Source organism: Paramormyrops kingsleyae, chromosome 5, assembly GCF_048594095.1.
Source record: "Paramormyrops kingsleyae isolate MSU_618 chromosome 5, PKINGS_0.4, whole genome shotgun sequence".
Taxonomy (NCBI): Eukaryota; Metazoa; Chordata; class Actinopteri; order Osteoglossiformes; family Mormyridae; genus Paramormyrops; species Paramormyrops kingsleyae.
Genome location: NC_132801.1, coordinates 41481264 through 41508124, shown reverse-complemented (window position 1 = coordinate 41508124; position 26861 = coordinate 41481264). Strand labels below are relative to the sequence as shown.

The following is a 26861-nucleotide window of genomic DNA, read 5'->3' as shown; positions in this document are numbered from 1 at the left end:
TGTACTTGTCTGTCCTTGTGAGTGTTACCGACAGCTGCGGGTGCGAGCGGCGTTTCTGTTTGCGTCCTTCGCATCAAACACCCGCGGGTAATATTATCGAACATCGGTAACATTAACTCTAAAAGGTCAGTTGCTCCGGAGCTTTGCTCGGTCGCCGGTCGGGGCCGGGAGGACATTTTCCACTTTTTTCCCGCTCCGGCAGTAGCCTGCTTTGAGAGGGTTTTTGTGGTTTTTTGGCCTCCCTAGAGCAACTTCGCTTTAGTTTAGCTAAACGTGGTTCAGCAGGAAGTTAATCTCGGGTAAGTAATTGTAAATTTGGTTATTTTAAAAGTAAAATTTAAAGGTTGTTATCGCTGACGCTGCCGGATAATTTATAATAAAGTACCGATTTAACGCAAGTGTTAATTTAGTGTTTTAGTGTACTCGGCACTTTGTTTTAACTATACGTTAATTAATTAGATCAACTAAAAGTTTAAATATTCTCTATTAATATACTGGGCTGGGAGTAAAGGACGGGGACATAGTGAGTTAGGTAATTATGGGGCCAGCTCAGTGTTGTGTTTGCAAGATGTTTGCCCTTCTGGATGCTTGCGTCCAGTCGGACTTCGTCTGCGAGCGATGTGGGTTAGTTGACTCACTCATGGTCCAGGTTCGTGACCTAGAGGAGCGACTGGCTCTCATCCAGCATAGCAATGAGTTAAAGGAGAGAGTTAATACGCCTTCTAGGGAGACTATGTGTACGTCACAAGCGGGGAGGGGGGAGAATGACGAACAGATAGGTCGAGAGAGCTGGGTGAACGTAGGTCGTAGAGGTAGAAAAGGACGTACACAGTTCACAGAGGCGGCATCACCTGAAGTAACGGTTTCTAACCGCTTTCAGGTGCTTCCAGCTTTAGAGCCGGAAGAGACTGGGGAGGCAGGTGGGCCCTTGGGCACCAAGGAGCCACCTAACCCCAGTAGGAGGGAGGTTGTGGTAGTAGGGGATTCAATTATAAGAGGTGTAGATAGTTATGTGTGCACCCGTGATAGAGGGTCCCGTACGGTGTCTTGCCTGCCTGGTGCCCAGGTAGGGGACCTTCCAGATCGAGTGGACAGGCTTTTGGCCCCAGCCGGGGTGGATCCAGTGGTCGTGGTGCATGTTGGCACCAATGACATAGGAAAGGGCAGAAGGGCTGTTCTGCAAGATAAATTTATAGAAGTCGCGGATAAGCTTAGAAGCAGAACATCCACGGTGGTATTCTCTGGAATACTTCCCGTGCCACGTGCAAGTCAGGCAAAATTAGCTGAGATAAGGGGATTAAATGCGTGGCTAAAATGGTGGTGTAGGAAAGAGGGGTTCAGGTTTATGGGGCACTGGAAGACCTTCTGGAACAGGTGGGACCTGTTCAAGCCGGACGGGTTGCATCTGAACCATAGGGGAACCAGTGTATTGGGGAGGCGTATGTGCAGAATAGTTGAGGAATGTTTAAACTAGGGACTGGGGGGGCAGGGAGGTCAGTTATGAATTTATGTGGGGAGAGACGGAAAGCCCAAATAAATATTAAAAGTAGACACTGTAAAAGGCCTACCATTAGTGGTCTGTATTTGAATGCTAGGAGTATTAGAAACAAAATTAATGACTTAGAGGCTTTAATTTCTTCAGACAATTACGACATTATAGGAATAACTGAAACATGGATGAGTGACAATGATGGTGATGAATATAATATGGATGGTTATACGTTGTTCCGTAGAGACCGGATAGGCAAGAAGGGAGGTGGTGTTGCAGTATACGTAAAAGAAAACTTGCAGGCAAGGGATCTCACTGATAAAAATAAAAATTCAGAAGCTGTATGGATCAAACTTGATGCTAAAGATTCAAATGGCCTAATTGTCGGGGTTTGTTATAGGGCACCTAATGTAGCTGTAGAGGAAAGCAGAATATTATATGATGATATCAGGATTATGAGTAATAAAAATGATGTGGTGGTTATGGGTGATTTTAATTTACCTGGGATACAGTGGGACACAGTATCTGGCTCTTCTGTAAATGAACTTGAGATGGTGGAATTAGTACAGGATTGTTTTTTTACTCAGTTTGTTAATACTCCTACCAGGGGAGAAGCCCTTCTTGATCTCGTTTTTTGTAATAACCAGGATAGGATTGGAAAATTAGAGGTTTTAGACCCATTGTACGGTAGTGATCATAACATGGTTAAATTCGAGGTTAATTTTAGTGTCCGAAGAGCAAAGTCTAAATTAAAAGTATACAATGTTAGGAAGGCTAACTTTAATGGTATGAGACGGAAATTAGAAACTGTAAACTGGACAGAGTTAAATAGCAAAACAGTTGAAGAGGCATGGGAATTTTTCAAAAGCACATTGTTGCAAGTGCAAGAGGACTTCATACCTGTTTCCAGCAAAACTAAATCTAGGAAACGACAACCAAGGTGGTTTACTAAGGAAATTAAGAATAAAGTCAGGAGGAAAAGGGCTCTGTTCCACAACTGGAAATTAACTAATGATTTCAAAATCAAGCAGGAGTATCTAAGTCTACAGGCAGAGTTAAAAAATGACATTAGGCTATCAAAGAGGGATGTAGAAAGAAAAATTGCATTGGAGGCTAAGCATGACAGTAAAGGTTTCTTCCAATATTTTAACTCTAAGAGAGCACTAAAAGCTGAAATCACTAATTTGCAGGATAGTAAGGGCCTTATAATTGATAATGAAATTGATATGGTAAACGAGTTTAATGATTATTTTTCAAGGGTGTTCACAATAGAGAACACAAGTAACTTACCGCCCATTAATACGAATACAGCATCGTCTATAACCAATATATGTATAACTGAGGTTGATGTGATGCTAAGCCTAGCTAAACTCAAAATAAATAAATCGCAGGGGCCTGATGGCATCTTACCTTTAGTCTTGAAAGAGATGAGGGATATTATTAGACAACCTTTGACTTTAATATTCCAGAAATCGTTATCTGCGGGTGTGGTACCATCAGATTGTAATCATGCTAATATATCACCCATATTCAAAAAAGGGGATAGAAGTAATCCAGCAAACTATAGGCCAATCAGTTTAACTTGCATTACTGGAAAAATAATGGAAGCTATAATTCAAGTGAAAATGGTAGATTACCTAGATGCAAATAACATTATAAAGGATAGCCAACATGGATTTAGGAGAGGTAGATCCTGCTTAACGAATCTGCTTGAGTTCTTTGAGGAAGCTACAAGTGAAATTGATCACAAAAAGGCCTACGATGTGATTTACTTAGATTTCCAGAAAGCCTTTGATGTTGTCCCCCACAAACGGCTCTTGTTAAAGCTTAAAGCTGCAGGAATTTTAGGACCTGTGGCAGCTTGGATCAAAAACTGGCTAACTGATAGGAAGCAGAGAGTAGTTATTAGAGGCACTATGTCACAGTGGGCCTCCGTTTATAGTGGGGTACCGCAGGGTTCAATTTTAGGACCACTATTGTTCCTAATTTACATTAATGATATTGACACGAATACATATAGTAAACTGGTTAAATTTGCAGACGACACTAAGGTGGGCGGGGTAGCAGATACTAATCTAGCAGCAGAGAGGCTTCAACGGGATCTGGATTTAATTAGCGAATGGGCTGATACTTGGCAGATGAAATTTAACACAGATAAATGTAAGGTAATCCATGCAGGGAGCAGAAATATACAGTACAGATATTTTATGGGTTCCACTGAAATAAAGGTAGCTGATTACGAGAAAGATCTCGGTATGTATGTTGATGCTTCCATGTCCCACTCTCGCCAATGTGGGGAAGCAATAAAAAAGGCGAACAGAATGTTGGGTTATATCTCTAGATGTGTGGAGTTTAAGTCAAGGGAGGTGATGTTACGCTTATATAATTCCTTGGTAAGACCCCACCTAGAATACTGTGTGCAGGTTTGGTCACCATACCTCAAGAAGGACATTGCTGCCTTAGAAAAGGTGCAACGAAGAGCTACGAGAATGATTCCTGGTCTTAGAGGAATGTCTTACGAGGAGAGGTTAGCGGAACTGAATCTGTTCAGCCTTGAGCAAAGGCGACTAAGGGGGGATATGATTCAGGTCTATAAGATTCTAACGGGTCTGGATGCTGTTCAGCCAAATGACTATTTCAATATTAGTCTAAATACTAGAACTCGTGGCCATAAGTGGAAATTAGCGGGAGAACATTTTAAAACAAATTTGAGGAAGCACTTCTTTACACAGCGTGTAGTCAGAGTATGGAATAGTCTTCCTGCTATTGTAGTGGAAGCTAAAACCATGGGTTCCTTTAAATCAGAGCTAGATAAGATTTTAACAACTCTGAGATATTAGCTAAGTTCTCCCCAAACGAGCTTGATGGGCCGAATGGCCTCCTCTCGTTTGTAAATTTCTTATGTTCTTATGTTCTTATAGAGCTGCGAACTGCGAAAATAGAGCCTAACATCTTGTGAGCACATATTCTTTAGGTCTTGGTACAGGTTATTCTGAAACTATGGGGTGTGAAATAATTTCTGAATATTCTATAATAATTCTATAATAAAGTTATTTTGATATTTGGTTGCTAGCCTGTCACGCCCCGCTCCGTCCGCTCCCGATGTGTGCCACGCCCACCTCGTTACCTCGTGTGATTCCCTGATTGTCTCTTACCTGTGATTCGTTACCCTTAGCCTGTGTCTTGTATTTAGTCCGTGTCTAAGTCAGTGTACCCCAGATCTGTCATCGTTGTATTGTCCGTCGATGTCCGTCCGTGGTGAATTAAACCCAGTTTACCTGACTTCCTGGCTACGATCGCCTGCTTCCCTGCTCGCCTCCTTTGCCTGAACGTGACATAGCCTCCCTGTTTGGCAAATTTTGCCCATAGCAGTCCAGTAGCCGGTTAGTGAAATGTAACGTGTCGACCTTGGCAATGTTTATTATAGGAGAATTTCATCTCATCACTTTTTTTCTAGAGATGTGGGGCTTGTAATAATATATTCTTTAGACTGCAGTATTTTTCAGGGTCACTCGATAAATTGTTTTATCGTGCACTCAGACCACAACCATCAGTCAGCTGTAAATAAGCAGGTTTTAGCTAAAGCTTAATTAAAAAAAAATATATAATTTGAGTTGACCTCCAGACCTGCGCAAAATCGCAGGCACTAGGGATGCTCATTTCGATTAATTTTCTCAACCGACAACCGCCGTTCGTTATGCGAACATTAATCGTTAACTGATCAGATTAGAATATTAAATTAGAATCGAATGAAAATAGAACTGAGGAGTGTCTGATTAAATATGCGAACATTTTTTTCAGTTTTATTTTAACATGTGCGAACAACAGAACACAGAACATATCAAGAACAGAATCTGGATTCGCACATCGTCAAATTTTCACGCACCTGCAGTGTTTCCGACAACAGGGAAAAACAAATTAATATAAATAAAAAGAATAAGTACTTCTTTTCGCTCTTTTTGCTTGCCCGCCAAAATATGTCTGAAGGCACGTGTGGTTGCACGTGATGACGCCCCATGAGTTAACAAATAGCGTATGTTTAGCATATTTATGCCGCAAAACTTTATACTACTACTACTGTACTAATAATAATAATTTAAAAAATGTATATAAAAACATTTTAAACCGTTTAACTGATAGTAATAATCGGTCAAAATTCATTATTTCGGTTAACGGTCTATATGAGCATCCCTAGCAGGCACCTTAAGAACTTGGAAAATATATTGTCTAAAAATGCTTTGATTAAAGGATAAAAACAATACCAAAGCCACAACCATATGCTGTATCTTTCGTTTATGAACATGAATACTGTACATAGTAGTGGTGGCTGGATCAAATACTTCGATCTGGTTGCACAGTTTCAGAGCATTGATATCAGTGAAATTATTTTTTGTGATTGCTTCTTCAGCTACCACTCAGTCAAGTAAAGAGTGCTTATGCTGGGACTATAGCCTGCATATTTTCACTTGCATACAGTATTCTTCCACACAACTTCAGGGGGGACCATGGATGTAGTGTGCATGTGTAGGCTCTCAGTTAAATCCTTGGTCATCAGTACTAGTGATGAGCGGTTCGTCTCGTAGACTTCTGAAAAAACTGTAGAATTCAGTTTACAATTTATAGTTTATTGTTGGTAAATTCAGTACACTTCTTTATTTATAACAGTGTCATTGTATTGTCATCATTTTGCCACTTTTTAAATTTTTTTTAAAAAAGTGATTTACTAATAAATTGATATATTTGATGTTAATTAATTGAAGTGAAGTTTTTTTGAAGGCACCCCAACAGAGGGGTATCTGTGGTCTGAAATGAGCCAGACCATATGACCAATATCAGTATTATTGGTGTATCAGATTGTAACATAAGTTTTGGATTTCGCTCACCTGTTGTCACGGCAGGGTATTTTGGAAGGATGATCCATAGTACAGCTTATGACAAACAAGAACTGTATTAAAACAGAACTCAAACATGAAACAAAAGGGACCACAATGGTCAAAACAGAGGAAGCTTTGTTACACAAAGATAAACAAGAGATGGAACTACACGTGAGGACAAGCAGAAGGACCTCAAGCAAAACCATGTACAAAGATCACATAGAAACACTGGCAGGTATCACATGCACTAACTAACAAAGGGCAAAGGCAGTCACATATATACACAGGTAACAGGACTAAACAAGAAGCAGTGGCAGGCCATTGACAATAACCAAACACTGGGGCTAGGAATAACAAGACGCAGGTTAGGGTCATAATCACTAAACACTAAAGCCTAGTTCATACTTTTCCATGTGCACTTTTGTGTGCTTTTGGGCTGTGGATGGTCGTCTGCACAGCAGCTTGTGTTCATGCTACATTTGGCTGTAGATGTGGATGGTCACAGTCAGTGCATGCAGTAATATTCCACCAGACCAGGAGAGGGCAGATGTATTTCAACAAACTGAAATACAAGCAGTGTAGTGACACAGTTAAACTTTTATGAACAGTTTTAAAGTTATTAGCAGAGGTGGAGATTTCAGGTCCACAGAGAACAAATCCAGACCAAGATTTTGTTTCAACCAACCAGTTGAGTACTCTGTGACTGACTCTTTATACTCAACTGGTTAGTTGAAAAAACTCACACTGTTACATTGGACTAGTGTGGTGCTAAGGTATCACACAGCAGCGCTCAGGTTCTCATCCCTGAGGTGGTTTGTTGTGTGGTGAGTATAGCAACCTGCTGTAATCAGCACATGTTCCATATCTCACCTCAGTGAGACGAAGTGACGTGGCTCCATTTTATACAGGTTACAATAATAAAGGTTCTTGTGAATAGAAAGAAACATGCAAATAATTGTAATTATTTGTGACCGTGAATAGGACAAACGGCTACAGAAAATGGTTGGACTCTAAACAAGAAATAACAAAAATGTGTATGTACAATTAAGTACTGAGGATATTTTAACATTCAGGACTTGTGCAAATGTTGCATCAGCAGCCTCCATCAGCAGAGTGGAGGACAAATATAAGCATAGTCTAGAGTAATTATGTTTTCATTTTGTGTGAGTATGGTCAGTAGCATTTCAATATAGTGTCCAGTACCTGTAACATTGGTGTGTTTTGTGCATGTAGCCCTGAAGCAGCATATTGACTCATGTGTAAAGTGCAAAGTGCATAAACAAAGTCAATTGACAATTCAGATGTGTGTGTGTGGGAGTAGGGGGGCAGGTAGTGTGTTCAGGAGTCTGATGGCTTTTGGGAAAAAGCTCTCGCAGCTGTTTTGACAATCCTTTGCAGTCTCTTGGTCTGCAGCACTGGCACTGCTATACCAAACGGAGATGCAGCTGGTCAGATGCAGCTGGTCAGGACGCTCTCTATGGTGCCCCTGTAGAACAATGTGAGGATGGAAGAAGGGAGGTTTGCTCACTTCAGGCATCTTAAGACACTGCTGTGCCTTGTAAAGATGAATAAATGCAATAAATGCATAAGTGTAGTTTCACGACTAGGACTAGGTAAAAACGGCTAGGTGAAAACACATTTATTGCCTTTCATATTTCCCATTGATCCAAATTGTACAGGTTAGCAGGTATGGGGGGAGACTTACAGGGGAAGGGGTGACAGTGCTGTCTAGGGAATACATTGTTGTAGTTCCAATAGCATCTTTTCTAATTTACACTTCACTTCATTCAGTACCCTAATCCTTATAATTATTGTTGTTCTCAAGGAGCCCAAACTAATTCCAAATACATTTCTGTTTGTTATCTTTGAAGAAGTTTCACTAAATGCAGGGGAACTAGCTCTCTGGCTGGGAGACGTAACTGTAGTTAATTTTTCAGTTGTGCCACTATATAACAGCAATGTAGCCGTAGCTGTCTGTGAGTTTCCATTGTTTTCTTGAAGGCCACTCCTGGCTGTGTTGTATTTGATTATGAAGAGCAGGTTTGCCTGTAGTCTCTGTTCATAATGCTTTATATTTTCCTTTTTTGGAATAACCACTTTGGAGATTCAAAATGGTCTCACCCTGAAGAGCACTTTCCTCATTCTTTGGGTTATAGAGTTTTGGATACCTGTTTTTTAAAAAGCTTCAATGCCTTATGAAAGACAACTCTAACCAAATCTGATGTTATAAGAGGGATACTAAAGAATACCAGTGATGACTCCTGCGCAGTCCAGTTATATTAAGTACCTTTTTATACAGTGCCCTTCACTATGGCCTTCCCAGAGTCTTCATTGCAGATGTGTGTTACATGCAGACTTTGAAAATGCTGAAGTTGGTGGATGAGAAGAAAACAAGGAAGGAATGAGAGAAAAAAAATCCCTGGGTGTTTGAATGATCGCAGAAGCACCTGGCCAATGAATAACAGATAGTTAATCCTGTTGTAGTCTCTGTTTGTTTCTTCTGCTTGCAAGGCCCATCGCTATTATGGAATGACTAAGACTAAGCTGGATAATGAAAACCTTTGCATATTCCAAGATGTACTTCTGCACATAAATAATGGAAAGTTCCTAAGAAGTAATTTATTTTTGAATCAAAGGACTTCTTTAAAATGAAATCAACAACATTAGCGGCAATGTTATGTATGTTGCTTCAAAGCTTCTATCACAGCTTGAACACACACACAGCTCAGTTAGCAATATACCTACCAAATTGGTGTACTAAAAATCACTGAACTTGAAAATTAAACAAACTCCAAACACAATGATAATGACTTTATTTACAATATTTACAAATGCCAGTAGTGCAACATGATACACAAAAAACTGTCACTCTTCGTTGCAATAAAATGCTTATGTGCTGCTTCATGTGACAGAATGAATGAATCAACACCTCTGACAACCTGTGAAGCTTGTCATTTGTAAGTGTTAATGTTATAAGTAGTTGCAATGTCTCCCAAACAGCATGCAGAGAAGCTTGGCTTCCAGGAGAATCTACAATATCTAGCTGCAAGTCTATCTGTCCAATCAACATTGCCTAAGCAGAAACTATGTATGAAGCTCTCATAGACTCCCAGTGAAGCACAGCATCAGTGGGCATCTATGGGCTGTATATATCATTCATAGTTTTAAAAGGAAAGTTAACACATATGTTGTCAAAAGCCAAATGCAGTGGTTCAGTTAATAATAGATTACACTTTTAATTGCAAAAGAAATAAAATAATTTAGATTTACTCATTGACTAATTCAGTTCTTTCAGCAGTTTCATAGGGAAAGTCATGCTCCTACAGTATGTCAATTCTTAGAGCAGTGTTTGTCAACTCAGTCCCCAGGGACCCCCAGATGGTCCATGTCTGCCAAACAGACTGTAAGGGAAAAAATATAGACTATCTTGGGGTTACCAAGGATCGGGTTGAGAAACAAATGCTTAACAGCAATCACTTGGGCTTCAGACCCTTGACCAACATTTGCTGAAGAGTGTAAGAGAACAGTGTGATTGAATCTTTTTGAACAACATGCCAGTTTTGTGTTCCAGTCAGCAATCTAGGCTAGAAATTGTGCACCTATTAGAAGAATATACAGTAGTCTTAATTATCTGGTTCCGGATTAGCACAAAATGTAATTAATGGGAAGTGTGTCTCCATGGCAATGTGGCCATAGTCAGGGCTTAATTTAATGGAGGTTACTGTTTGAATCACATAGGGAATTTGCTAGGATCTGAACATTTAAATCACACGATCCCAGGCCACAACAAACACTAATTAGGAAGAGCTAATGGCCGGCTAAATAAGATGCAAGCATTGTTGTCTCCAGTTTAATGGGACTCATCTGTAGTACACTGCCCAGAATGGTTTCGTCAGACAAACTCATGATTAAGTTGAAATTGATGTTTTCCATGTTTAATAACCCATTAACAACCTTTTATCACAATATGTCAGTTATCTAAGCCTAAAACTTTTTTTTAAGCAAATTTGTTGAAATCCTGTCTGTTGGATTAATTTATAATTATTGTAATTTATTATTGGAGTTTTGTTTACATAACAACAGTGGCCTGTGGCCTGTACTACAAAGCGGGGTTACTGGCTTGTCAGTATTTAAGGTAGTCTGGCAAAATTTAAGTTAACGAATATGAAGTCCATGTAAACAACATTAATATCTTGGAAACTAAAGCAGCACAAAGGACAGTTTTAACGGCACAAACCAGCACGGCACAAACTGGTGTCACGTGACCATGTAAACAAACATTAATATCTCAGAAACTAAAGCAGCACAAAGGATAGTTTTAACGGCACAAACCAGCACAAACGCAGCACACACGATTGCGATCGGTCTGGTGGAAATCAGATGCAAATGGGGGGCCAACTTCACGCTGATGACGCCACCATGTAAACAAACATTTATATCTCAGAAACTAAAACAGCACAAACAAAAATTTCAAACGGCACATTCTGGCACAAACGCGGCACATACGATTGAGAACAGTTTGGTTGAAATCTGAAACATATGGGGGGCCAACTTCACGCAGGTGTGATACCCTCATTTTATCGGTCTCAGCATAGCCAAAACGGTTTATGTTTTTTGGTTTATTATGCCGAGATGCAATTACATGGGAGAGAGTTTTGGGGGGCAACTTAAGTTAAATACAGAGGTTTGTTTATTGCGTGGGAGGTGAATGAATCCAAATTCATAAATGAAATATAATGGGATACATGTTCCCCTGCCCCCCTGGTACCTGTACCTGTGGCCGGATGTGTAGATAAGGAGGAGTGACCACTGCAACCCTTTTTCCTTGTCCCCTGGTCCTTTTGGGTCTTCAGACTCTGTGGCCAGCGGCAGAATACATGACAAATGTTGAATGTTCACTCAGTGCCAATCTGAAATATATTATGTGAGAAATGAGGAGGCCTCTTTGTCTTATATTTATATTAACTCATGGGATACCCCACCGTAGCAGGTTGGAGAGAACCTGTGCAGGTTGTTGTAAAGAGCAACTTCTACAACTTATGATCACATTTTTATCTTCCATGTAAGTATACTGGGGTAATGTTGCCAAACACCTCTGGGGATTTGGTTTTATTTTTTGCCCCCAGATTTCAGCGTGGTGTTGTCATGTTCTTTCCATATCTGTGGGTAGTTCAGTTTCTTCCCAATTTCTTCACATAATGTTAAAAGTATCAAAATAGCCAGCAAGGGACTGGAAGCCCATCCACAATGTCTTCTGCCTTGTGGTTCCTGGGATAGGCTCCAGGATCATCGTGACCAAATGGATGGTTTTATATAATTATTTTTTTTCATATACTTCGTTTTCTTTTTTGCAAGACTTTGTATGAAATCTGTACTATAAAGAAATGACATTACTTGTATAGCCTGCTTCACAATGTGTCACTGACCAATGGTGTGAAGTGATTGGGATTATAATCACAGGGCAACAAGTTATAAATTGTGTGTGGCTGTCCTCAACTGTTAATTCTAACATTTGTGTCAGGACTGGTTACACTCTCAGAAAAAGATTTTTACCTTTGTCAATAGGGTTATGTCCTTGTAATTGTACCTTTTAAGGTACAGAAATGGAGTCTGAGGAGCAACCTAAAAGGTACAAACAGCATTAATGTACCATCAATGGTACAGAAATTTTTCTTAGTGTTCATTTCTGTGCCTTAAAAGGTACCATTACCTACAGCTAAGTGTTAAATTTGGCAGACCCTTGAGGGTACAGCCCCAGGGAGAAGCAAAGATACACATATTTACCCTTTTTTTCTGAGAGTATAGAAACATGCCTTCTGGTCTGCAGAGAGTTTTGGAAGCACCAACAGTAGCAGTCCAGAAGCTTAACTTTAATTCTTTATATACTTATATTCTTGTTAAAGTTTTGTGTTTTTTTGTCTGGCAGTAGAAGACATTTCAGATTTAAGGATTGATTTATTGATTGATATTGTGTTTTGTGTGTGACTTGCGGGGATGTTAATGAATAAGCTTTGACATGATACTTATGCAGAGGTCTTGAAAGGCCCCAAGCCTGCTTTCTGACCCCTGCCCCCTGGGAGATACCCAGGCATCTGTCCCGGGGAACCCAGCATTCCGACCCCTGCCTCCTGGAAGACGCCCAGGTGCCTTGTCTGGGGAGCCCAGCATTCTGACCCCTGCCTCCTGGAAGACACCCAGGCATCTGTCCTGGGGAGTGCAGTAATCTGACCCATACCCACTGGAAGACACCCAAGTGCCTGTCCTGGGGAGCCAATTTTTCTGACCTCTGCCTTCTGGAAGATACATAGGCACCTGTCCTGGGGAGCCCAGCTTTCTGACCCCTGCTTCCTGGAAGATGCATAGGCACCTGTCCTGGGGAGCCCAGCTTTCTGACCCCTGCCTCCTGGAAGATGCGTAGGAACCTGTCCTGGGGAGTCCAGCTTTCTGACCCATGCCTCTTTTTCTCGCCAGGGCAAGTATGGCAAGCGGAAGGGCCGCTTCAAGCGCTCTGACGGCAGCACCTCCTCTGACACCACCTCCAATAGCTTTGTCCGACAGGTAGGCCCCACTCTGCTGACCCTGCTCAGCCCACTCACTCTTCCTGCCTGCTCCTATTTTCATCCCATGTCATTTGGTCTGAGGTAGAGGAGTAACACTGACATGCCTGGTTTCTGAGGCTACAGTTTGATCATTTTGTACTGTTTTACCTTCTAAATACCTCACTGTGGTGTTTTAATAGGGATATGATAGACACCAGAAACACTAGACCAGCCATCCATTTAGAGGCCATAATTCTGCATCATTAGGCCCAAAGCCCTGTCACAGTGCCACTTGTTAGAAATCATATCATTTGATGATCACAATATAATTCAAATCATTATTTCTTTACTTCAGTGCTCAACTTAGGGCAGTTTGTTTCTGGGCTTTTTCTCTGACTGTCCCGCTGCTCATTTTAGGCCACCGGCTCAACTGTGCTGATGTCTGTGATAGTAAGTGCTTGCATTCTGTATGTCCTGGATTGCAGGGCTAAAGGGAGTGAAAGAAGTTTCTAGTATTTCCAGTTTTAGATGGCACAAATTTTCAGCAGAGTTTACAAGGCACAGTCTGCTGACCACCACACCATGTCTTTCTATCCATATCCATGATATCTCCTTTTTCAGAAGATGTTGTGGCTGCTGAGCTGTTGCTTTCTTCACTGGCACTTGACGCTTGACACTTGAGAAAGCGCTTATCTCTTCCAGGATATTATCAAAACAGTAGTATGTAGGGTGCTCCGCTAACTCAGTCATCCTTGCTGTGTGTTTGTTGGTTGTAAGTTGTCCATTCTTCAGAGACTACAGTATGATTGTTTGGATTTGCATTCATTTCTGTGATGTGACATGTCCTGATGTGTGATGTCAAACCATGTCACTTATAGACAGTAAATTGAATTTTCTCATTTTCTTATCATTTCAATTTTATATGATGTCAAGTGTATATACTGTTTATACAGTATAGTCCAGCCCTATTGATTGTAAATGTTATCATTAGTGGTCTTTGCTAACAAGTGGCTTTCCTTGAAGTAAGCCTTTGTTTGTCAAATGTTTGGGTTGTTCTGGTTAGCCCAATTCGGGGTATTGGGTATTGTTTTATAAGTGCTTTCATTCAACGAGACATCACTCACCGTGGTTGGAGCATACACTGAGACAACAGACAAGACACCCAAGGAGTGCCTTAGCCTGAGTCTCATAATACGCTCGTTGAAAGGAGTGACATCAGACACCATTGGAAGGAGCCAATCCACTACAGCAACAGCTACTCCCGAAATACGGAGTTTACAGAGCTCCTCTGACAGCAATGAAAGATGGACATCTAGCTGGATAGACAAGATGTTCCACGCGCTTACCTGGATGGGCCACCTCAAACTGGGACCCAAGTACTGCCATGCAGCAGGAGATGGCTGAGCACCACACCAGCCCTGATCCTCAACAGGTCTGACCACATTAGCTCTCTGATGGTTTCGAGTAGGCTGTAAAATTATTGTTTCACCTCAAGATACTGATTCATTAGGCAGGCAGTGGTGTGCACTTCTGCCACAGAGTTCTTCTCCATAGCAGCGTTTCCTCTTGTTATAGGGCCACGCTCAGCGTGTGTGAGGGACTGAGCATGAGGAGCTGTGCGTGAGGTGCTGGTACGGGGGGCCGGTACTGGAAGTCAGGGTCAGCAGGGAAGTACAGATTGGCAACTCAGCTGACAGAGATCATCAAAAGAATCATGGGGATTTACCTTCATTAGACTGAAGCATGTTGGACCTATGGCCAATATGGAAATGTATGTTAAATATGGTTCCCTCTTTAAAATATGCTAATTAAATGTATATAGGTCATTGGTAGGAGTTAGTAGTCATGATGGTCTGTGCATCCAAATGAATGCATATGTATTGGCTGCACGCTCAGCCAGGCGGCATTTGCAAATTGCTCTGGATAAAAGCCGACAACAAAACGTCACCTTAAAGAGAGAAGTAGCGACTTTAATGAAAGTTAGTCTACAGTCATCAAAGAAGATGATTCTTTGACTTGGAGACCTCCTGATGTCCTTTGGGCTAAAAAGCCCTGGTTAATTAAGACAGTACTTTGTTGTCTGAAATATATGGGTGATTCCTGTTTTGGGCAACATATTCATGTCTTTGTGTTTACCTGGCTCTTATTCTTTTATAAAATTAGACAAATCTTTATAACAACCTATTTTATTATGTGTTTAGGTGTTTTCTATTGCTCTAACAAAGATAAATTATTGTTTTTATCTTTTTACATCTCTTTAAAGCACCATTTCTCTGGAATATGCGCTCATTTTAGCATGTCCCAAATGCAATGTATTCAACTCAGTATATTTCTTAATTATTTATGTTACTACAGTGGTATTATTATTATTATTATTATTATTATTATTATTATTATTATTATTATTATTAGTTGTAGTAGTAGTAGTATTGTTGTTGTGAATCTGAATCTAGTTGTTAGGAGGCCTACTCCATTCCACCCTGTTATATTCTATTCCACCCTGCTAGGCAATAATTTAAAAAAAATATTCTAATCACAACAGTAAGTGTTTGGTATATTTGTATATTGTTTTGTTAAATGAGGTACATATAATGCATCTACATATACTTTTATTTCTAATTAATAAAATTCCTCATACAAGACAACAAAATGGGGACACAAAATGCACAGATTCCATTATTATGACATTTTACTCTTCAGAAAATTAAAACTGTTAATGCTACAAGAATGAAAGTTTTATCATAGCAAAAGGGGCACATTGTATCCCAGAAAAGTTCAGTATTGTTCGACTTGTACATTATTTAAACTCTGTGATTACCATGTACATGTCCCTAACAGGGTGGAAAACGTCTATAGAAATACAGTATATACAAAAAACATCCTATAGTTACAATATGTTCAACCCCTGAGCTTGGCAGACATGCATTCCTTATAGCTAAGTATGGTATAGTCCTGACAAAATGTTTAAACCATAAAATACAATCATTCCAATTTTCAGAAAACAGACAGCCAAATATGTGGTCCGAAACAGGAATCACCCATATGTATTTTAAAGCAGTATATTAAGACAGAATAAAATGTATATTCATGTTACAGGGGAAATGACCTTGGATCTATGGAGAAACATGGAGAAAATGTGAGTTTGCAATCATATCTCCATAGCCAGGCCAGGACAGAAGAGCTGAGTGCACAGGTCTTAACAGTAGCTACTGCCCCCCAGTTATGAAAATATTTCACACAGCATTAATAAGCCTACATTTGAAATGCATCATGCATTTAATTTGCATGAAATCTTTAGTTGTGTGTTACTGTCATTTAGCAATGGGCTTTCCATCCAGTTTCTGCTGTGCCAGCTTCAATAGTAATTTGAGATTATTTGCCTTAAGAAGCTCCATTATACTGATGTCCTTTCAAAGCTGTACCTCTGCCTTGTGTTCTACATTCCCAGCCTGCCATGACCGCAGTATGGATGGATGGGTGGATGGACTCTAAGCTTTTGCTTTCCCTTTAAACTGTGCTGACACATGCAGGGTACTCTCTGGCTTTAAGTGCTTTGGCTTGGGGTCAGGGAAGCCTGCATTTCCACCTGGATGCATCTGGTATTGCCTGGCCTTGACCGTTTCCCTCTGTACCTTTATGCTAATTTGATTTTGGGGCGCAAATGTGACTCCCATGTGACATTATTGTCAAAAAAAGTCCATGAGAGCCGACAGTATAGTGTTTTAGGGCTGTGTTTCTCAGTCCTCGGTGACCCATACACAGTCCTCATGTCTGCTCCTTCTCAGCTCCTTGTAACAGGTGTTTGGTGTTTTTGATTGGCTGGGAACTCAAAGGAATCAAAATGTGGACCATGTGGGGGTTTCCGAGGACTGGGTTGAGAAACACTGGTTCTGGAGGTAACCTGAAGGTTGTTGGTTTGAATTCTGGAGTTAGAATCATAGTATTGAACTGTGTGTAATAACTGGCAAATGTAAAGTAAAGGCCTAGTCTATCAACTAGGGCTAGGCAATTAATCAGATTTTAATTTCAGTTATGACTTTGGCTTCCAACGATAATCAAAACAAAATAATCAAGATGAAACAATTATTGTGCCTCATTTGTGTTACAAATCCAGGGCACCCCCTTCCAACCCCTTTATATTTGCTTCTCATTTGAATTATATTTACAGTTCAAGGAAAACCACTGTTAAATAGACAGTTTTTTTTTATTTCCAGAAATGCCTGATGTTTCCAAAGCCAATGAGTAATTGTGTTAAATAATTGTGATTTCAGTATTGGCCAAACTAATTGTGTGATTATGATTTTTATCAAAATCGAGCAGCCCTACTATCAACCATCTTTCAACCACTTAAACTAGTCAGAGTTGCAGGGGGCCTGGAGCCTGTCCATTACAAAATACAGTCATATTCCACTCTTGCCAGTTAGCTTCACTGCCTGTTTTTGGCCTGTGGGAGAAAATGCAAACTACAGAAACCCCCAATCCTGGAGGTGTGAGCCAACATCTCTGTCCACTGAGCCACCGTGCAACCCATAGATCTTCAGTGATATTCACTCACTGGACTTCTGATCCATAATTCTTTAAATCAAATGATTACCCAAAGGTAACTGTTATTCTGACTTGGTCTTTAATTTTTGTTTAACATTAGGACTGTCTGTATGGGTGCTGTATCTTTAACCTATAAACTGCTGTTCTACAGTACATCCACTGCCCTGCTTGCCTTCTTATATGAAATGGGCCCCCAAACACTGCCTGCTGCTGGAGCACAGTCCCCAGCGGACTGTGTGATTTGTGGACCCCATCACCCCCATCCCAAAGCTTCTCCAGTTAGCTCCCATGACAGAGCTGAAGGCTCTTTTAGCCTGATTGAGGCTATGCTGTGTTAGATGAGGGGGGTGATTCCTGTAGCTTCTGTCTGGGCTTCATCCTACAAGGGCTAAATATAATACAGAACTTTGCAAATGTAGCACAACTTCTGCAACCTGACCTGCCTCCCACCACCGCCCACCCTCCCCCATTACCCTCTCTCCCGTTCTCCCTGTGGTTTGGTTTTGGAGGTTTGGGATTTGGACTCGTTCGTCTTCTTGGGAACTCGCTCTGTTAGCTGCCTCCTCTCTCACGCACAAACGCGACCCTTCCAGGGCACCTCATCCACACACACCTTGGCCTGAGCCGGCCGCTCCATCTGCCAGCGTGCTGAGGTGTGCTGTGGAGTGTCGAATGCAGGACCTGAGCAATGGAGAAGCATGTGGTCACTCTGGTAAGCCTGGCAGCTGGGCCTTTATGCTGGGGGGGTGTGTTTCCATCCTTCATGCAGCGCTCTGCATGCTTGCCTGTTTGGGTCCAGTTCAGTTGGTGGCAGTGAACATTTACATTTGGTTTATCCCCCCCTTAGTTTCCTCTGACTACAGTATCTTCATTTTTAGATGATCCACGTCGCTAGTTTGTAAATCCCTTCCAGTTCTTCTTACTGCCAGCTTATTGTGTTACAGAGTTTTGGCAAACTTACTCACTGGCCCTACCATAAGTGTGGACATGAAGGCCATTATATGTGTATGCTTCATATATTTTATCAATATATCCAAACCCATTTCCTTTTAGTAACCTTTGTATTTTAATTTCACACTAATTTCTTAATTAAGATTTTTAAATTTCTTCAAAACAGGTATTTTGCACTGAGATTTAAAAGGTTCTTTCCATCTTCAGCTATTAAATGTCATTGAAAGTATGCACCAAGTGTGTTTAATGTGACTTATGCTGGTGCATTTATAGATATAGACAATGCCTGTACTTTCTGTCCACTGTGTTTTTTTGGGTTTCAGTTTGTGCCTGTTTTAAATATGAATAGTCCTACACAAAAGACTGGCTTGGATGTTCCTGATTCCAATGCTGCAGGTCAGCATGAGGGACCAGCGAACTGTGATACAGGACAGCAAGGGACATAGTGACATAAATAGACAGAGGGACACCAAGGAACAGACGGACACCAAGGGACATATGGGCAGTAATGTAAACAGGAACAGTAATGCAGACAGTAACTGTAGATGGACAGATTGCTTTGAGTCGCATTTGTTACTGATACTTGACCGTTGATCAAAAGAGTGCCTTGCTCTCTTCAGTGTTGTTGCTTTTGTATCTTTGAATAGACAATCATTTAGTCTTTCAGCAGTTCATCAAATCTCAGTATCTCTAAATGTTTATTGTCATTGGTATCGCTATAAGTACTAAGTTCAATGACATGTTTACTTGCCTGTTTCCTGCAGACTGGGTAAATGAGCACAGGGTAGCAAGACATAGAACAAACACAATGGTAGAATTAATATCAGTATGAATATGCAAAAATAAACATGGATATGGAGACATATATGTATATGGAAGAATAAATATGGTATAGATATCATGTTATGGTATAGACATCATTTCAAATATTGTGTGACACCAGAGATACAAACTACTAGGGTTGTAATTCAATCCAATTCAGTTCAGTTTTATTTGTATAGTGCATTTTCACAAGATTACATTGTCTCAAAGCGCTTTACAGCATCCCTGCCCAAAGCCCCCATTGAGGAAGCCGGAGGCAACAGTGGCAAGGAAAAACCCCCAAGAAAGAAGAAACCTTGTTAGGAACCAGACTCAAAGGGGGAAGCCCATCCTCCAGAAGCTGGCAGAGGAAGTCAAATTGAGCAAGATAGCGAAGTCCAAATTTTTACATTTGAGTCTCAAAGTGAGGGGCAGGCAGGTTCCTGGTGCTGTTTTAGATGACAGGACGAACAGTGGTACAGCAGCAGGGCATACAGGGAAGACGTCACAGACAGAAGGGCAAACAGGCTGGAAAGACGCCACAGGTAGTGGAGATGTTGCAGACAGCACCTTAGGAGGAGTAGGGGGAATAACGTGCAATTAGCCAAAGTAGGGGAGACTAGAGGCAGTGCAAACCGTTAGGTGAGTGCAATATGTAAGCTCTGGCAGATAAGGTTATGGCAGCGTAAGTTGGAGGGAGAGGAAAGTGGGAACGCAGGTATGGGAAGTCCCTAAAACGTCAACATTTCAATTTCACGAGGGAGTGTGAAGCTAGAGTGACAGCACTGACAGTTCAGTTCATTTAAAGCCAATGGCACCAACCCCACCCAGGTCTAACTGAGAGTGAGCAGTTAGCTAGAGCTAGAACTAGAGTCCCTACAAGCTAGACTAAACAAGTTGCTTTTAGTCTGGACTTGAATAATGTGAGTCTGAATCTCGCACATCCAATGGAAGACTATTCCACAGCTGAGGAGCCCTATAAGGGAATGCTCTGCAGCCTGCTGTAGTTCTTTGTAACCTAGGTACTAATAGATATTCTGCTCCTCGAGATCAAAGCAAACAAGGAGGGTTTTATGAGGCCAGTAGATCTCTAAGGTACTTTGGTGCAAGGCCATTAGTGCCTTGTAAGTTAATAGCAGTATTTCATAGTCAATCCGAGACTTAACTGGAAGCCAGTGAAGGGAGCATAGAACAGGGCTAATATGATCAGTTTTTTGTTTGTGTTTGTAAGAACTCTGGTTGCTGCATTTTGTGCTAGCTGGAGTTTATGTAAAGATCTGGATTGGCAACCAGAAAGGAAGGTACTATACTAGTCCAGTCTGGAAGTTATAAAGGCATGTGTAAGTTTTTCTGCATTCCGAGGCTTGGCTATGTTCCATAGATAGTGGAACGCAGGTTTAGTAATACTACTTATGTGAGCATCAAAACATAAATCTGAATCAACCAGAACAGCAAGATCTCTGATCACTGTGTTAAGTATTGTAGGAAGACCACTGAGGTTGAGGTTGTCAAACCTATTTCGAAGTAGCCTTGGGACCAACTAACAGTACTTCTGTTTTTTTTTTTTTTTGGGGGGGGAGGGAGGAGGTTAACATAAGGACATTTTTTTGCCATCCAGCACCAGATATCCAGTAGACAATCTTCTAACAGAGAGAGCTGTGATGCACCATTTGGATGCATCATCTATATATAATTATGTATCATCAGCATAACATTGAACCCAACACCGTTTAGGATTGTTTATGTTCTCTTCTATTAGTCTGGAGAGACACACAGACTTGGCAGTCGCTAGTGCTTGTATATACTTAGAGAGGTTCTCTTTTCAGGCAGATCTGAAAACATCTAATTTAGTTGAGCCCCATTTTTGCTCTAGCTTGTGCAAAGCCTGTTTAAATTCACATGCATGATCAGAGTACCAGGGGGCAAGTTTCTTATCTCTATGTTTTATCTTAAGTGGAGCTACAAGATCTGCGAAATGATTTCACTATGTTCACGGTTACCTATTCAAGTTCATTTTCACACGAGGCTTCAGATGCAAGTTAAGTTTGAAGGACTGTGGAAGTTGGTTGAGAAACATTGTTGTGGTTAATGAGGCTATGGAACATCTGATACTGTACTTTGGAGATGGGGCCGAAGGGAGGCTATACTGTATTTCAAACATTAACAAGTAATGAAAGTAAAGGATTCTGAGGGATAATACTGTAGATACATGTTCCACCAGGATACCATGGCTAAGAATCAGATCCAGGGTATGGTTACAGGCATGAGTAGGCCTGGCTACATTCTGACATACACCTACAGAATCAAGAATAGCAGGAAATGTTGTTGTTTAAGGATCACTCTCATTCTCCATGTGAATATTAAAACCTGCAAACTCCTTAAGAAAATTACTGTATGTACCAGGCGGTCTATACACAATAACAATGGTGATTGGAGGTGAACTACAAGGAGATGAGCCAGCTAGCCTAAGAACAGGAATTTCAAATGTGCTAAAGCAATAGCCACTTTTCTCAGGGTCTCCTAGGTTAGACTGAAATATTGCAGCAACACCACCGGTCAAGGGGTATGCTTATAACTGTAATCAGCTGGAGTAGATTCATTTAGTGCCATGAATTCATTTGGTTTATGCCAAGTTTCAGTAAGGCATAAGGCACCAAGACTAAAATAATTTCATTTATTAGTAGTGCCTTAGGAGCCAATGATCTTACATTAAAAAATCCAAGGTTTAGCCTTGCATTACACCTATTATCTAATCATGGATTTGGTTTAATTTTTATTAAGTTATTATGCTTAAACAGTATAAGACTACAACTTATAAACCTGATAAAGGGCGCAGCCATCTTGGATTCTGAACTCGGGAGTCGGGATCCTCTGTGCTGCTCCGAGTTATTTCTCGGATGTCCGAGAAACGGGAGCGCATGTAGTCACTTCCGGCTTCAAAACTCCAGAATGCAACTCCGAATACAAGTTCCGAGGGGAAATGGAACGCACTAAAACTACCCGAAATGAGTTGACAGAGACATTTCAGTGATTTAGAATCATTCTGCGCTGCAGATGGGTTAATTGCGTAAAAAATTTTAATCAGATTAATCATGATGATGGATTAATCTGCGTTAATCCGTTAATTTTGACAGCCCTACTTTAAACTAATGTTAAACATACAGTCATGTGAAAAAATTAATACACCCATTAAATATTTAGTACTTTATTAAGAAATATCAACATATCGATAGTAAATCTTGTTTCAAATTATATTTGTAGAGAAAAGTGATGTAGTTGCATCACATATGCAAAACCAAGAAACAAATTACCTAAGATGTCAATTCCTACTGAGGAAAAAGTTAGGACACCCTATGCCTAATGTCCCCCCTTGGTTGAAATAACCTCACATTTCTAAAACTATATATCAATCTGTGAAATCGCTGACAGAAAGTTTTCCCCACTCTCCAATGCAAAATTCCTTAAGCTGTGTGATGTTTGAAAGGTGTCTCACATGCACGGTCCGTTTCAGATCACTCCACAACATTGCAATAATATTCAGATCCGGGCTTTGAATTGGCTATTCCAGAACTCTCCATTTCTTTCTTTTCTTGGAAAATTTACTGACATGTTTTGGGTCATTGCCATGTTGCATGGTCCACCCCCACAGCTTCAACTTCTGGACAGATGATCTCACATTGTCCTCAATCACCCTCTGATACTGTCACGATTGGCACAGAGAAACAGGCGAAGGAAGCTGTGGATACAAAAAATGGTTTTATTTTCAGGGTAACACACTCCAGGACACATGCAACGTTAATGGCCGGACTGGGGAAACAAACTGCAACGTGGACTAAATACATTGAACTAATGACAGCAACAGGAAACAGCTGATGAACATGGGGAATCCACACGGGGTAGATGAGGGGGCGTGGCAAATGGGAAGATCGGATGATCGGGGCATGACAGAACCCCCCCCCCCCCCCACAAAGGCACAAACTCCAGGCGTGCCTAAGGGGAGCTAGGAACGGGGACACGGGACCTGGAAAACAAAAGCAAAACATCAATGGGGCACAGGGAACAAGACAGACATGCAGAGCAGACACAAAGACAGCAACCCAGACAACAACTGACAAACAACGGGAAAAGCTCACAGGCACAGGGGCAACAACACTGGAGACACAGGGGGAACACCAACGGGAGGAACGAAGGGGCCAGGAGTGAATGAAGGAGAAACAAGAGGACTAGGAACAGACACAGGGGGCACAAAAGCAGAGGGCAAAATTGGGGAGACGGAGGGAACCCCATGCAAGGGGGGCGGAAACCGCAGGGGCCACATGAAACTGCAAGGAGGGAGCAGGAGGGAATGCAGAAGGGGGCAAGGAGGAAGGCAAAGGGGACACAGGCGGAGAGGAGGAGGGAACAACAACCGTGGCAGGCAAAGGCACAGCCGGTGCCGGCCAAGGCATAGGCGACCGATGAGCCGAAGATGAGGGACCTACAGGCGACTGACGAGCCAAAGCCAGGGTGACCGAATGTGAGCCAGGGGGCAGGGTGGGCAGGACCCAACCCCGGCGCAGGTGTCCTCTCCCCTTCCGGGAGACTGAGAGGCGGGGGCCTGACCGAGATCTCTCCTGCTATGATGGTGGTGGTGGAGGAGTTACTGGGGGGGGTCAGGGTGATCCCCGAGGGGTCCCATTCAAGCTCTTCCTCCAACTCCATTATGGAGGGAGGAGCAGTGGTCTGGCAATCAGGGACCTCCTCGGGGACTGGGGCCATGGGAGCTGGAGGCATGGGGTCAGGAACTGGGGGGACTGGAGTAGGGTCCGGGGGAATCAGGGACGTCCTTGGCACATCAGCTGCTGGCACAGAAACCACGGGGTACTGAGCAGGAACCATGGGAACCACAGGGGCCGAAGCAGGAACCGCCGGCATAGGAACCTCGGGGGGCGCTGCAGGAACCGTTGGCACAGGAACCTCAGGGGGCGCTGCAGGAACCGCCGGCACAGGAACCTCAGGGGGTGCTGCAAGGGATCGCGCCTTGTCCGCGGGCGTTGCCCCTTTAAGAAGCTTGGGCACTCCTGGAATGGTGTCCGCAAGTGCCCTTGCCCCTTTAAGGGTCGTTCCCACAAACGGGCAAGTTGCCAATGCTGGCAGCAGAGCGGCAAGTGGACAGGCTCCGGGCATTTGTTCAGGTGGGGCGATGGCGGCATGCCCGGACACTGCTGGATTAAGCACCGGGAGGAATTCCTCCCTTCATGCAGCAGGGCGGGCAGTGGAGACAGAGATGGCCCCTAGGAGTACCTCCTGCATGTCCTTCTGTCTCCGGTTCTTCCTCTTTTTCCTAATTCCTGCAGCAGCGGAATTTGGGGCACCTCAGTGAACAAACCATACGGCCAGCCACTGTCCTCAGCCACCTGCTTCATGTTTTCTTCAGCCACTCCGCTTCTCAACCACTGAATGTCTGCATGCACCTCCACCGCGATGAGCGTGTCTTCGGACAGGGATGCCTCGTCCAGCTTGTCCCATGTCCGAAAAGCGATGGCTTGCAGTCCGGGGTCGCCCCTTACCTCGGGCTGCTCTAGCCAGTATGCCACCTCTTCCATTAGATTAAGGTATTCCTCTTCAGTCAGGCAAGGTGTCTTTTTGTGGAGTCCGGTCATTCTGTCATGATCGGCACAGGGAAGCAGGTGAAGGAAGCCGTGGATACGAAAAAGGGTTTTATTTTTGAGGTAACACGCTCCAGGACACACGCAACATTAATGACCGGACTGGGGAAACAAACTGAAACATGGACTAAATACTAACAGGACACAGCTGGTGAACATGGGGAATCCACACAGTGTAGATGAGGAGGCGTTGCACATGGGAGGATCGGACGAGCGGGGCATGACAGATACGATGAAAACTTCATAGTGGATTATATGATGGTGAGCTGGCCAGGTCTTGCTGCAGCCAAGCTACCCCAAATGCTTCAGAGTTGGTATGAGGTTCTTTTGCTCAGAATCTGTCTTTGGTTGACACCAAACATGTTCTCCATTACAGTGTCTGAACAATTACATTTTATATTGATCTGTCCAAAGCACATTATTCCAGAAGTCCGGGTCTTTGTCTAGGTGGTCTCTGGCAAACTGCTGTCTTGTCCATTTCTTTTTTTTGACAGCAAGGTTTTCTTCCTTGCACACCTCCCATGTAAATCAAACTTGTGCAGTCTCTTTCTGGTGGTAGATGCATGTACCTTGACAACAACTGTGGCAAAAGCTTCCTGTATGTCCCGTGATGACATTTTAGGATTTTTGGAGACTTCTTTCATTATCTTGCAGTCTGCTCTTGGGCTGAACTTGCTAGGATGGCCGCCATGGCCAAGTTGCCAATTGTTTTAAATGTTATCCACTTACTGTAGTATGCAAAAGTTTGGGCACCCCTCGATAAATAACATATGTTGGTCATTTTTTTATGGAAAAGATGTAAACACAGTCTCTGTAGGAAATGGAGAAAATGCACAATATTTTCACCAAACATTGATGCATAGTTACTTTTTATGTCATAAATTGAACAAAGATAAAAAATAAAAACATTATTATGGCACTCTGCAAAAGTTTGGGCACCCTAAGAGTTCCAAAGTCTCTTCTTTTTACAAGGTTTCAGACCTTAATCAGCTCATTAGATCTGATGCATGGCAACAGCTGTCATTAGTAAATGTCAGCTCGTGCCAATTTCAAAGCTTTACAAATACACTGACTCTTCAAACCTTGTGCACACACTTGTGGACACTCAACAACCATGGGTTCCTCTAAGCAGCTGTGTAAGACTCTGAAAATGAAAGCTATTGATGCCCACAATGGAGGAGAAGGCTACAAGAAGATAGCAAAGCGTTGTCAGCTTGCAGTTTCCAAAGTAAGAAGTGTAATTAAGAGATGGCAGTTCAGGGAAACTGTGGAGGTCAAGATGAGATCTGGAAGACCAAGACAACTCTTGGAGAGAACTGCTCATATGCTGGTCAGAAAGACAAATCAAAACCTCCATTTGACTGCAAAAAAACTGCAGGAACATTTAGCAGACTCAGGAGTGGTGGTGCACCGTTCCACAAGACCTTCATGAAAGAGTCAGCAGAAGAAAATTTTATCTGCGTCCCCATCATAAAATCCAACGTCAGAAGTATGCAACAGAACATCTACAGAAGCCTGATGCGTTTTGGAAACAAGTGCTGTGGACTGATTAAGTTAAAATAGAACTCTTTGGCCACAATCAGCAATGGCATGTTTGGAGAAAAAAGGGGCAGCATTTCATGAAAAGAACACATTGCCAGCTATTAAGCATGGAGGTGGATCTATCATGCTTTGGGGTTGTGTCGCAGCCAGTGGCACAGGAAACATTGCACAGGTGGAGGGAAGAATGGATTCCACTAAATGCCAGCAAATTCTGGAAACAAACATCACACCATCTGTTGGTTTCTACAACAGGACAATGACCCTAATCATACCTTGAAATCCACCATGGACTACCTCAAGAGACACAAGCTGAAGGTTTTGGAATGGCCATCACAGTCCCCTGATTTAAACATCATTGAAAATTTGTGGGTAGACCTTAAAAGAGCTGTGCATGCAAGACGACCAAAGAATATTACAGAACTAGAAGCCTTTTGCAAGGAAGAATGGGAGAAAATCCCAAGTACGAGAATTG

At 42.1% G+C, this 26861-nt stretch overlaps 1 protein-coding gene and 1 long non-coding RNA gene across 2 annotated transcripts in view; both read left to right on the top strand.

Moving 5' to 3' along the window:
* The window catches only part of LOC111842587 (voltage-dependent L-type calcium channel subunit beta-1-like), a 93038-nt gene that overhangs the window by 6973 nt on the left and 59204 nt on the right, over positions 1-26861 (top strand). The window contains exon 2 of the mRNA XM_072712754.1: positions 12835-12921. Within this exon, the coding sequence (XP_072568855.1) occupies positions 12835-12921 (87 nt within the window). The remainder of the gene's footprint in view (positions 1-12834; positions 12922-26861) is intronic.
* On the top strand, positions 14230-17840 carry LOC111837805 (uncharacterized). Its single transcript, XR_002836740.2, has 3 exons — positions 14230-14334; positions 14478-14673; positions 15999-17840. It is a non-coding gene; the product is annotated as an uncharacterized lncRNA (long non-coding RNA).